The sequence below is a fragment of the Gracilinanus agilis genome, chromosome 2 (assembly GCF_016433145.1).
Source record: "Gracilinanus agilis isolate LMUSP501 chromosome 2, AgileGrace, whole genome shotgun sequence".
NCBI classification, from domain to species: domain Eukaryota; kingdom Metazoa; phylum Chordata; class Mammalia; order Didelphimorphia; family Didelphidae; genus Gracilinanus; species Gracilinanus agilis.
In genome coordinates this window covers 700131000-700144657 of record NC_058131.1, presented here as the reverse complement: position 1 = coordinate 700144657, position 13658 = coordinate 700131000, and the positions used below count along the sequence as shown (strand labels likewise).

General features: G+C 40.0%; 1 protein-coding gene across 2 annotated transcripts in view; it reads right to left on the bottom strand.

The window, feature by feature from the left end:
* The window catches only part of SLC25A16 (solute carrier family 25 member 16), a 28492-nt gene extending 16667 nt beyond the window's left edge, over nucleotides 1-11825 (bottom strand). The window contains exons 1-4 of one of the 2 annotated variants that reach the window (XM_044662938.1): nucleotides 11583-11825; nucleotides 7777-7869; nucleotides 4162-4295; nucleotides 1125-1188 (exon numbers count right to left, since the gene is read on the bottom strand). In XM_044662938.1, the coding sequence (XP_044518873.1) occupies nucleotides 1125-1188; nucleotides 4162-4295; nucleotides 7777-7869; nucleotides 11583-11706 (415 nt within the window). In that variant the 5' untranslated portion in view covers nucleotides 11707-11825. Of the gene's footprint in view, nucleotides 1-1124; nucleotides 1189-4161; nucleotides 4296-7776; nucleotides 7870-11582 lie in introns of those variants that run through there. The other variant, XM_044662939.1, reaches the window with a different exon arrangement.
* Nucleotides 11826-13658: the final 1833 nt, after the last annotated feature.

The following is a 13658-nucleotide window of genomic DNA, read 5'->3' as shown; positions in this document are numbered from 1 at the left end:
GTTAAGTAACTTTCCCAAGGTCACACAGCTAGGAAGGAAGCTGAGGCCAGATTTAAGGCCTGGCTTTCAGTCCACTGAGCCATCTAGCCACTCCCCGTTATGTTGCTTTTTAAGCCAGAATAGCTCAGTCCTCCTTAACAAACTTAGCCTTATTTGCCACATCAGGGGTTCAGATAGTCCTTGCTTCTCTTCTGGTACAGACTCGATCTCAGACCACACAAGGAGCTGTTGTCCCAGAAGTTCCTTATTAAAGAGCTCAGAGACTGACAATACCACAAGGGTTCAAACCCTTCATCCACATCACCACAATCACCTTATATGGGATAGTTCAAGGGTCCTAGTTGATTAGTTATTAAAAGGTTCTCTTCTCATAAAGGAACTATGCCTTTTTCCTTTAAAGTTGGCAGTTTTAAAGGTAAGGACATGGTTATGGTAAAAAAATACAAGAAAAATTAATCCTGGAAGTAATTTTGAAGAAGATATGACTGTGATAATTAGATTAAATCTACCCTGCCCATTCTTAAATCTAATCACCAAAAGTATAAACAACTCCACTTAACTCTCAAGTGGGGAGGTCTGTGACCCACTTGTGCAAGAATGGGTGAAGAATCAGAATTGACTGACTGCCCCCTGACTGAGACCTTGGACTAAGTGAAACTGCTGTTAATCTCTCCCTTGGAATTACACATGGTGAGTGTAAAGACTAAATCTTCCTGGACTTCTCTAAAGGAACTCCCCTTTCAAAAGAGATTCTGTGACTAAAGTTTCTGCTTCATTCATCTCTAGCCCTCCAGCCTTGTGCTCAAGGCTGAGCCTCCTCCAACTGAGGACTAATTAGATCTGCCTGAGTTGAACAAGGGGGCCTGAGCAAATTACTTAAGTGTGTTAGATTACTTATCCTCTATCCTGTCCTCTCTCCAATTTTCTTTTTTTTCCTCTTCCTCTTTTCATTTGTAAATAAACTTCCATAAAAGTCATTTTGACTTGAGGTTATTCTTTAATTGGGGATTGACAATTATTCAATTCTCTAGTGACCAAACCTTTTAATATTCACAAAACCAAAAACCTTTTTACCCCTTACATGACAACATATTACCACAAAACTAAAATATATGCAATCCTACCTGCCATGGAGCCAGCCATTAGCCGATGTACATGTCCAGAAATCCCAAGTTTAGTGGTAATTAACTATAAGATAAAAAGTAAATTCAATAAAATGGATTAAAAAAGGATTATTTTCAACCTGAAGACCTCATAAAATCACAAATAAAACTGCAATTACAAAAATACTGCAAGTCTCTTACAAACAGGCAGGGCACGCCACTACCTTAATAAAACCAAGAGGAAAGGGAGTAAGGATTTATATGGTGCCTACTTTGTGCCAGGCCCTGGGCTAAGACCTTTACAAATATTAAACTAAAACATAAGCAATCAAAGGACATGGATCAAATGTTTGCCCTGAAGCTGTTGTACCTTAGAAATCCATCAGGGAAGGATGATGACCAGTCACAAATGTTATAAGTAAGCTGACCTATATTCCTCTGTCTTCTGGGGAAGAGGTAGTACCATGGCTAATAGAACTGGTCTTGAAGCAAGGAAGACCTGAGTTCAATTCAGTGTGATACATACAAGCTGGCTGACCTCACACAATTGAGTGGACCTCGAAATGATTGAAGCAATTCTTTAACTATGGTGGAAAAGGCACCCACCTGAACTGGTAGAGTTTCCTCACATAGGAGGTCTCTATTACAAATGGAATTCCAAGACCAGTCCCTGTACCTAGGGGAAGGGATAAGGAGAGATGCTAATTATCACAGCAGGGCACAAAGGTCGGTCGGTGTCTCTCTGTCTCTGTCTCTCTGTCTCTGTCTGTCTGTCTGTCTCTCTCTCTCTCTCTCTCTGTCTCATTGGCTTGCAAGGGTCATAACAGAACAAGAAGGGTAGTACACATGGTTACTGCAGGCACCATGGACTATCTGACATTCATAGAATCAGATCACTCTCACTCCTGAATTTAATGGATAAGTAAATGGTTAAAGTATCTTATTCTCATTGTATCTGTTATATTTGGCAATGATATATATATTTTAAATCTTTACCTTCTGTCTTAGACTCAATTACAAATATTGGTTCAAAGGCAGAAGAACAATAAGGGCAAGGTAAATGGGGTTAAGTGACTTGCCCAGGGTCCCACAACTAGGAAGTATCTGAGGCTAGATTTGAACCTGGGACTCCCATCTTCAGGCCTAGTTCTCTATCTACTGAACTACTTAGCCATCCCAATAATGATATCCTTTTATATTCAGCTACATGTCACCAAAAACTCTGATCTCACCATCATAAGTTTTCAGGACTTAGCATATGTCTGGCACACAGTAGGTATTTTTAAAATGTTCACTAGTTGCTAATATTGTATCAGAATGCACCATCTCTAAAAGATTTGCAAGACTAAGATCACAGGACTAAGATTATAGGACTATTTCTGAATATTCAATATAATCATGACCTCAATTAGCAACAATTTAAAAATGAATCATGTGAAATCACAGAAACCAAAACCTCCCAGGATGATGTCACTATGGAATGATCATGGATTTCTGACACAGCAAAGAGATTCTTGCAGCATTCAAGGTCTGCAGTGTCATTTTTCAAATGTCAGCTACTCATAGATATTACAAATGGAGAAATTAAATGAGTAGGATCAGAACCACAGAAATCAATGATACACCTAGAAAAAGAATTTGTCTTTTAACTATAAGCCCAATATTTTCATAAGATTTCTATCTCAAAGCAACTCAGGAACTATTAAGAGACTACTAGTATTAGGTTCTAGGCACTATGGTAGGTCTGGGAATACAAAGACAAAAAACTGAATGATCCTTGTCCTCAAAAGCTTTTATTCTGCCCGAGGCCCTCTTTTCTTCTTTCTTAAAAACCTAATCAGGTCCAAATATCTCTCTGTGGAGGATTTAAAAATATCTAACCCTGGAGCTTCAGTACTGCTACACCATTTGAATCATGTGTTGCCTACTGGCCATTTCTCCCTGGATGTCCCAGGGCCATCCTAAACTCAGCATGTCTGATATGGAATTCCTTTCCTTATCATTCTCCTTCAATCCTACTCTTTCCCCCAATTTCCTTATTTCTGTCAAATATCATGGTCCTTTCCAGTCACAAACTCATAAGCTCAGCATTACCTTTGATCACCTCTTACATCTGAATCCTGCTCCCCAGTCATGCTATTACTAAATTGGTTGAGGCCATCCTCATGCTTCTTGGATTACCACAGCCTAATTGGTCTCTCTGCCTCAAATCTTTCCCCATTTTAGTGAGCTCCTCTGAGGACAAAGATGGTTTTTTGCCTTTCTTCGTATACCCAAGGCTTAGTACAGTGCTTGGCACATATAAGCACTTAGTTTCTGAGTCAGATTTTATATGACTTCACTATTTTATTTAAAGTAATTATTCAAACATTAGCTCCATCCATATTCAGCTATAATTCAATTCCACAGACTCATTAGGTATCCCTTTGTTTACATAACTATGCTAGGTGCTGAGGATACAAAGATTAAAGTACCTGTTATAAGACTTACACTCCAGGACAAGTTCAATTACAAATAATAAGTTGTGTGCTGCAAAGGTAAATTCTTTTTTTTTTTTTTTAAACCCTTATCTTCCATCTTGGAATCAATACTTACAGTATTGGCTCCAAGGCAGAAGAGTGGTAAAGGCTAGGCAATGGGGGTTAAGTGACTTGCCCAAGGTCACACAACTAGGAAGTGTCTGAGATCAAATTTAAACCCAGGACCTCTAGTTTCTAGGTCTGGCTCTCAATCCACTGAGCCACCTTGCCGCCCCCTGCAAGGGCAAATTTTAAAGGCAAACAAGAGTGATATTTGCTCTACTTCAGAATGAGTAATACTTCCATTCTGCTTTCTAAGTAAGCAGGAATAATGAAAAGTTTTGACTAGTCTTGATTCTAAACCATCAAATTCCAAAAGAAGTTAACTGAAAAAACAACAGTCATAGACATGTTTGTTCCTCTAACATCATTATGGGAACTTATCCAGAGTACTTTAAAGGATTATTCGTAGCAAAAGGGTTCTCAGTAAAAGTTGCTTTCAAATATTAAACAGGGAAATAAGATAACAGTTAAATTACCTTTTTGTAATGGTCAAAGGACATAAATTGAATTGCACCATATGGGAAGATTCTAATCATCATTGCTCCATTTCCTTTATACAATCCAAGATACCCTTCTTTTTTAGGGACAGCACACAAGGTAGAAAATACTCCTATTTTTTTAGGGGGGAAAAAGTAGTTTTCAAATTCAAAATAGAGAAACCATTAACATTTAACATGATACCATAAGAACAAAAATGTTTCATTATCATTTTACTTACAGAATGTTTTTTATTCACCCTTTCCTTCCCTTCCCACACACCACAGAAAGCATCAACTGGGAAAATATATAGATTATGTCCTTCATGTTTCTACTTCTCAGTTAATTCTCCGGAGGTGAACATTCACAAGTTATTCTTCAAATATTAAATCAGTAGCTATATATATAATGTTCTCTTGGTTCTGCTCATTTCACTCTTTATTATCTCAAGTAGTTACAGAAGGCATGCTACAAAATGTGTTAAGTTATGTTAGATTAAATATTCTAAAATAAAAGCAATCATATTTACTCATGACAAAAGTCACAAATGAAAACAAAATCTTATATTTAAGCATCTGTTAACAAAAATGTGTACTGTAGGTACAAAAGTGATTAGTTGAATTAAAAAACTAGCCCAAATACTAAAGAGAAATTCAATTTAAAATCACCAAATACTAAAGACCAAAAATGTTTTATTAATGCATACTGGTTTTATAACACATTCTTTTCATCATCATCTTCCCCAACTGAAATTCTGAAAATTTCATACAAGTCTTCATTAAAACATGTCATTAATATAATCAAGACTATCTAGCTACAACAAAGGGGTAAGTTAAAAGTTTTCCCAGTAACATCACGGGTAAAGCAGAAATCCAAAGAACTTGGAGAACTAGAAGGCCTCTGGGAAACCGCAGCTTTTTAGTAACCCTATTTTATCACAGAAACAAAGTCCTATATTTTAACACTGGCATTCTTCTGATGATATCTGGTTGCAAATCATAGAATATCACAGTCTCCAAAAAATTGATGATGCAGATCATCAAAAAGTAGTAAAAGGGCAAAAGCATGCTATTCAGTATTATATTATTGTCTAGTATATTGCAAGCCAGCTGTATAGAGTATTACAAAGGAAGAACTGTCTGGGAGGAGCTGCTTAAAGGATGCCAGAGAATGGGCTGGGACATGGCTGTGCCAAAAGCAATGAAACATCTAAATTCAGAAAACATGCTAAGAATTGTCTGAAAGGATGCAGATGCAAAATAATATAGAGGAGACTATAACACACTCAATGAAAAACTGTTGTTTTAAAGGCTAAGAATTCGGATTCAACACATCTGATCTGGGCACAGAGGACCAATAATGACTGATCTTGGAGAGCTGAGCTACAGGGATGGATCCCTGATATGTTGCTCACTGTGGAGATGATGGTTCAGTTTGTTCTAGCACTCTACTCGAAAGATCTCACTAAAGTGATTGTAGCAAGAAATAACACATAATGATATTTAAAAAAATTCTAGAATTCTGGTCTCCTATTGCTTACGTGTATGTTACTGTTATTCTCTCCTAGCAGTAGAAAAGATACTTATGTGAAACTTTGTTCATAAATCTTTTCTTTTCCCTTATCATTTAGAAAGTTGTTCTCAAGCACATTGTTGATTAGGCAAATTTTTCTGACATTTGTCAGATCATCAAGTTGTTTTTAATGATCCAAATCAAAGTTTAAAATTATAGTTACCTTACTTTAGATAAAAGATTATACAGTATGGAGAGCTGGGAAGAATGCCAACTTCACCATTCACCACAGATAAGGAACCTGAAAAGTTCAGAAATCTTGAGACTACGGTCTTGGGTCATGCCAGGCTGGGATCTGAACCCAGACCAGCTAACTCCATTTCTAATAATCTTTTCTACAGATGTTGCATACAATTTCCTGCAACATTAATCACACCTAAATTCCTTTGGAGGACCTTGCTATTTATCATAATCCTATTAGAAATTTATATCAAGTATCATCCCTTACAAATGAATTAGGAGGAGGTCATACTTACCACTTAGGTAAAGTATCTCAGAATGAGCAGTTTGGGGCAAAAGAACTGGAGAACTCTACTCATTTTACTGAGAAGTAAAGTGAGGCCCAGAGACCTCCAGAATCTTGTTAAAGAGCCCACAAAGTTAGAAAAGAGATCTAGTACTTGAACTTGGGTCTCCTAAAAGCAGTGCTCTTTTACTATATCTTAAAGCCTTCCAAATAATCTGGAAAAAATACTTTAAGCTTAAGTTTCTCTTAAATTTATTCTTATCTATTGTGATTTTTTTGGATGGGGGGGCAGGGTAGAGACAAAGATATCTTAATTTCATTCCATTCTGGGCACTGGAAAAAAAAATTTACTTAAATTCAAATGAAGAGCTATCATTTTTTATTGTTTTATTTTATTTTTTTATTTTTAAGCCCTTACCTCCTGCCTTAGATTTGCTACTGAGTACTGGTTCCAAGACAAAAGAGGTAAGGACTAGGCAATGGGGATGAAGTGATTTGTCCAGGGTTATGCACCTGTGCACTGTTTGAGGCCAAATCTGAATCCAAGATTCCCATCTCTAGGCCTGCTTTCTATCCACTGAGACACCTGGCTGCCCCTAACAATTTTTTTAAAAATGAGATGTATATAAATCAATTCTGTACACTTAATACTTATGCCAGCGCAAATAATTTTTATCAATTATTTATCTTTAGCAACTCTCCTACTGTGGCCAGATATAACTTTGTTCTTATACCATTAGACCTTTGCATTCACGTATTTCTGTTTAAGACTACCTATTATGTCAGGGTTCAAGTATTTATTTTTCTGGATATTCACTGCAAATTTTGCAAATCAATTTTGCAAGGAGGAGAGTTAACACCTTTTTAGGTGACAACTCAGTCCCACAGACACTGCCCCTGGGGAGGGCTGGACAATTTGGAAACTGTGATTGGCCCCTGTGAAGAGGAGCAGGAACAGGAAATCACCATAAAAGCCACAAAATCCTTGGACTGAGTGAGTCTGGTGAAGTTGAGTCTGAAGGAGAGTGTCTCCTGGAGATAGTCTTCGAGGAAACTTCATTGGATCATGGCTTCAACTTAGATTCTGATTCCTAGACTAATTCATTGGGTGAGTGAAAAGGGCTAACTACTTTCCTAGTTTCCTAAGAGACTAGCTTCCATCTTGGAGAAGGCCTCTTTAAGTTACTCATTACGGGCCCTCCTGGCTGAGGACTAGTGCAGGTATTTTCTCTAACCTCTCTCACATTTCTCTACTTTATTGTTTCCCCTCTATTTTGTAAATAAATTTCTAACTTGCAACCTCATTATTTCATATAATTTAAGTCCAACCACTAAATTTAACCTTTACACAAATCAGCAGAGTTAGCTGGACTATCCCCTTCACCTTTTGTACAGTGTAATGATGAGGCCAGAAAAGTCTTGCATCATGAAAGAAACATACCCTCAATATTTTACTACTGAGACAAATTTTTGGGTGCGAGACAACTTTTCGTTTTGGATTCATTAATTAGAGCCTTTTATTTTGCAATCAATTATTGAACATTTATTAAGTATTTATTACTCTGGGCCAACTCACCTAAATGTTTGTAATGGTGATTATGTGCCTGTAATAGTATCTTCACTCGATCCAAAGGTGCAATGGTTGTTTTGGCACAACATCCTGCGATACCTTCAGATTAGAAACAAGATATAATTATAAACAAGAGAGATGAATATTTTTACTACAGGACTTAGCCCAAGTGGTACAGTGGATTCTATAATGTTGTATTAAGAAATTCCCACATAACATTCACTTTAAATGCAGCATAAAAACATGTCATTGAAAACAGTTTGTTCATCTTTCTATTTATTGGGCAGTGGACACATATGATCTTTTGAATCTTACTAAGAATCCTGGAAGAAGAGACACTATATAGATCACCAACATTTTAAAGACAAGGTAACTCAGTAAGGGTGAAAGGGGTAGTACCTTGATCAAAGTAAATCAGTGACAGACCAATGGTTCAGACCCAGATCTTTTTGATTCCCTAGCTGTATGACCCTGGGCAAGTCCCTTCCTCCCAATTGCTTAGCCATTATCACTCTTCTGCCTTTGAACCAATACTTAGTACTGATTCTAAGACAGAAAATAAAGTTAAAGAAAAAATATCAAGAGGCTTACCAGGGCAAGTTTTTGTTTTGTTTTTTTTTAACAATAGAGAGGCTACACTAGGCTACTTGTCCAGCAAAAAAAAATACCTTTGATACTTAATTAGCTGTGTGTTCATGGGCAAATGATTCTGCCTTGGTTTCTTCATCTGCAAAAAGTGGATAATGGTGTCTATATGTAGTGCCCCTCTTACAAGGATATTATGAAGTTCAAATAAGATAATACAGGGAGTCCCAAAAGTATTGATACAATTTTAAGCTCTTTAAGCCTTATTAACTTAAAGTCTCACTAGGACTTTTGAGATGCCCTATCTAAAGCAATTTGCCAGCTTTAAAATTCTGTATAAATGTCCTTTTTTTTTAAACCCTTACCTTCCATCTTGGAGTTAATACTGTGTATTGGCTCCAAGGCAGAAGAGTAGTAAGGGTAGGCAATGGGGGTCAAGTGACTTGCCCAGGGTCACACAGCTGTGAAGTGTCTGAGGCCAGATTTGAACCTAGGATCTCCCTGTCTCTAGGCCTGGCTCTCAATGCACTGAGCTACCCAGCTGCCCCCATAAATGTCCACTATTGTTGCTATCTCTTCCATTCATTTAATGATAGACAGCATAGCTGAATGGATAGTCAATGGATATCAGTCATAAGCATTTATTAAGCACCTGCTAGTGGTCAGGAACTGTACTAAATACTAGGGGTGCAAAGAAAGACAAAAGTCCATTTCAACTATCCTTTCTAAATAAAAGTCCAGTAAGTATCTGAACAAGTCCTCCCAATTCCAGGTCTAGCTCTCTACCCACTGTGCTAATTAACTACCTCTTTTTCTTTACATTTTCAATAATTTTCTCATTGTGTTGGACTTGGAGTCAAAAAGACCCATATTCAAATTCTGCCTGACATTACTAGCATTTATACAACATATTATGTGCCTAGGAATTGCTTTAAGCTCTTTACAATTCCTTCATTTGATCCTCACAGAGCTCTGCAAGACAGGTGTTATTATCATTCCCATTTTACAGTTGAGGAAAGTGAGACAAACGGGTTAAATAACTTGCCCAGGATCAAATGTCTAATGGTGTCTGAGCCTGTAGTTGAACTCAGTGCTTTCTGACTCTAGGCCAGGCACTCTACTGCACCATCTACCTCGGCCAGACATAAATAGTATTAAAAAAAGTTATAGAGGGAAGAGGGGGAGTCCTCAATAACCTTTAAGAGTGTAAAGGCTTGGTCCTAAGAGTAAAAAGTTTGATGGCCACTGTTATAAATATTACCTCAAATCGTCTATGTTAGAAGGCACGGTCAGCTAAGCCAGTTTAGGCATCTCTCTCTAGGGCAGAAGTGATTTCTTAGGTTAATGTAAAATTAAATTGTTTCTGGGAAAACTTGTATCTAAAACATAGGCTATGGTATAAAATAATCTTTTGCAATACTACTTTTGCGCATGAGATATCTCTGGACAGGGCTGGACAAGTTTTAAATGACCTCCAGTATTATTATTATTACTACTTCCTTACTCCATTTCCAGTGGCTTGTACTACCCCTAATGCCCAGCTAAGACAGGCTTGTAACCCGTTTTTTTCTTTTTAAATAGCTGATAACACTCTTGATTATTGAACTCAAGAGAAGAGAAGTAGTCAAGGAATGGGGGAGGTGGGGTCATTTAAAACCCACAGAATCAGAGAACAAGTACCCTAAATTAAATGCTGGCAATCTTCTCTTCCAGTCTCCTGATAGATAAAGAAGCTGTAGCCCAGAGACTTCCTTAGTGTGCCTAAGTCTACAGAGACAGTTTAATGTCAAACTGGTCCTCCTGTCTTCTTTCTACTTTTTTGACATTTCAAAATCATTACCCATCACACCATACCCTTGGCATAATCAGCAAAGACAGTCCAATAAGAAACCCAATATAAACACTCTTTTATATTTATATCATCCTTATTTTATTTCATTTGACCTTTGAAATAAACTTGTGGGATATATTAGGTATTTTCACAGGAGAAGAAACCGAACCTCAGAAAAGTTAAGTTATAAGACCACAGAGCTGAAACAAGAACCCAGCTGCACTGGCAGAGGTACTTTTTTCATCTGAGAATTCTGTATATCAGTAAAATCAAAGGTTTAGCCTTGTCTTTGTCCTAAAAAATTGCTATAGTTCCAGAGATGCTTTTTTTCTTCAAGACTTTTCAATAATCATGTCTAAATCTCCAAAATCTTATCAAATTATTAAGTGAATGAAAGAAAAGCAAAATTAAGACAGCTCATAGAGGTTGAGATGAAAAGAGCAGATGTTAAAATGCCTCTTCATGAAAGATAGGAAGTCTCTATTGCTAATCTTAACACTTAACAGTGTTATTCTTTTTAGTAGGTCATTCAAATTTAACATGGGGTATGCATGAGAGAATTGTCTTGGAAGTTCTGTTCAGGCTGGAATCAGGTTTGCATAATTTCTCTGCCACTGTTTATTTTTAGAAATAATAGAAAGAAACTGTGGTTAAAGGTAAACACTGGGTGGAAATGGCCCATATGCAGAAATGCTTCAGAAGACACTCAATCTCATAGGTAGTAAAGGAATTACTCAATAGGAATACTCAACTTCGTATCCATTGAAACTCCAACATCTTCCACTTCCTCCAAACTTAGGGCCACCTTGGGACTCAGGGGCCCCCGAAATGGCTATGGTCTTGGAAACCCGGCCAGACTCAAGGGGCTCTGAAGGCTGGCTACTTTAGATCTGTCTCCCAAGCCCCAGTAACAACTCACAAGCCAGCTATCCTCTGGCTTCCCTAAACGATCCTTCCCTTTCCGGAGAAATCCTGACGGCCAGCCTAGGGGTCTGAGTCCTTGGACTCGAAAACTGTGTCCCTCCCCAGAAAGCCCCGACTCCCTCCCCCACAAAACCTAGCCCCAGTTAAGTCCCCCATCTGCCTCTCATTTCCCCCCGGGGGTACTTGGCTAGACTTCCTCACTTCCAGAGACTAGCTATTCCGTAAGAAGAAATCAACTCGGAAACTCGACATTCCTCGGGCTGTTTCCCTCCAGCTGCAGGGCTTCATCTTGTCCCCGTAACCTTCCTTCCCCTCTCCCACGGGGCTGGGGAGTCCTGGAGGGCAGCGCTTTGTGCCCCCGAAGCAAAACGAAGCGCCGGGCAAACAGCCGGTGCGTAGAGAGTTAGCTGCCGCTGTCCCTTCCTGAGCGCTCCGACCTCCCCCCACCCCCGAGCCCGGAGCCCAAGCTCACCTCCAGCCACGAAGGAGCGCAACCAGTAGAAGTCCCTACGAGCGGACGCCGCCGGCGGCGGGCTCGGGCTCCCGGCTCCAGCTCCTCCGGCCCCGGGGGCCGCCGGAGCTGCCACCGCGGCCATGGTGGGGCTTCCCGGGCTCCAGAGGCGCAGTCAGAGACCCGGGGCCTTCAGCGTCCCGCTCATGACGGAAGATGACGATGTCAGGCCAGGAACTCTCAACGGGGCAAGCCCGAAGCACAGGGGCCGAGCTCCCATTAGAGTCGCCGGGGCGGCGCCGAGTCATGACGTAGATAGCGCGCGGCGAGAGGAGGGAAAAGGGGCGGAGCGTGCGCCGGGCCTCGAGGGGAGAGCGGGGAGGGGAGCGAGAGAGCAAGTCTTTGGGTCTAGTCCGACCCCTGATCCCGCCCCCTTCTAGCTTTCAGCCCTCCCTGCGGAATCCCAGCGCCTGGCTCTATTACTCTAACATACTCGGAATCCCCAAACTCAGTCTGTAGTCCGAGTCCTCTGGGGGGTGCCAATGTCTGCTTTCCTCCCAGGCGGTGCTGAACCCTAAAATTCTGCCAGTCCCTCAGGCCCTCCCAAAGCCAGCTCAGTTATTGCTGTCTTCCGGGCCTCTGGTTTCCCAGGACCTCCACCGCATCCCTTCACTCACAGTTGACGGCTCTCGAAAGTACCGACCTCCTCTTCCCGGCCACTCCCTCTTCGCTTATCAGCCGTAGGAGACCCCCGCCCGGGCCCAGGCTGCACCCTCTGCTCCTCCCACGCTAGGCTTTTTGTCTGCCCCCTCGCGTTGGAGCTGGCGGTTCTCACCCATCTCCTTCCACATCTCCCACAATTTAAAAAACCGAATAAGCGTTTACTTTGTGCAAAGACAATTTTGTGAGTTGCTAGAGCTGGGATAGGAAGAGGTTCCAGCGGGTCGGAACTTTCCATCTCACAGAAAGCTATGCATAACCCTGTCAACTGTATTTATGAAAACCCCAAGTTTGTCCCAGTCCCAGGGGAACTTGCCTTAAGGGAAGCCCAAAACTGACCTTGTCTCAGACTGAACACTAAACCTTAAAGTACCTAATGATCTCAATTTAGGTAGAATTAGGAGACATAATCAAATCTTAAGTACCCTTTTGTCTATCATTGTATTAGAGATTCCTTCCTGGGAAGACCGACACCTACCTGGAACCATCCTTTTGTATCCATTGTAAGTTAGGTCTCTCCCTGATTCCTCAGCCTCTTGCTACAGCCTCTTTTCCCAGGCTTGCTAGTTGTCACTCTGTATATGTTTGCTGTACTTAAGTCCCCAAAAGGTATATAAGACCCCACATTCTATTTGGGGTCATTGGAGAATCATCTTCAGTGGTAAATTTCCCAGAGACACTGTCCCCAGACTCTGTGCAGTATTTAGCACTTGGCTCTGGGTGGCAGCTGGTTATTAAGGACTTGTCTCTTATCCTTATTAAAGATCTTATTTTTCTGACTACTATAGTGGTTCTGTGTTTTTCCAAGTTGACAGTCCTTAGATAGAGATGCTTAGAATGCAAAATAATAATAAATATATCAGATGGGGCAAAGAAAGAACTATCTGAGGCCTGAGAGAAAAGATGAAATTGGAATGAACTGGCTTGAGAAGAGGGCATTTAAGGAAGTATTTAAAGGATTCCAGAAGGATTAAGATGGGGAAGAACTTTCCAGATAAAGGAAACAGTTTGAACAAAGGCACAAAGGTGGGAAAAGTGTGGGAGGCTGCAAATAGACTGACTGGTTTGGGTGGTGTATATATGAATAAAGTATGCATGTAAAAAAGGAAAGCCATGAACACCAGGCAAAGGAGTTTTAATTCTATTCATTGAGCAATAGAGAATCATCAACAAATGAAAAACAACTGAAATCATGGATGGGTTTGAGCAAATGAATGACATGGTCAGATCAATGCTTACAAAAGAAAAAGTAGGCAGTAATGTGAAGAATAGTTTGGAGATCAAAAAGTAAAGAGAGCAAGGTCTGTTCAAAGGTGGGAGAAGACAGGTGGTAATGAGAGCCAGTGCTAAGGTAATCAGGTAGACCTTGTTTTCTTT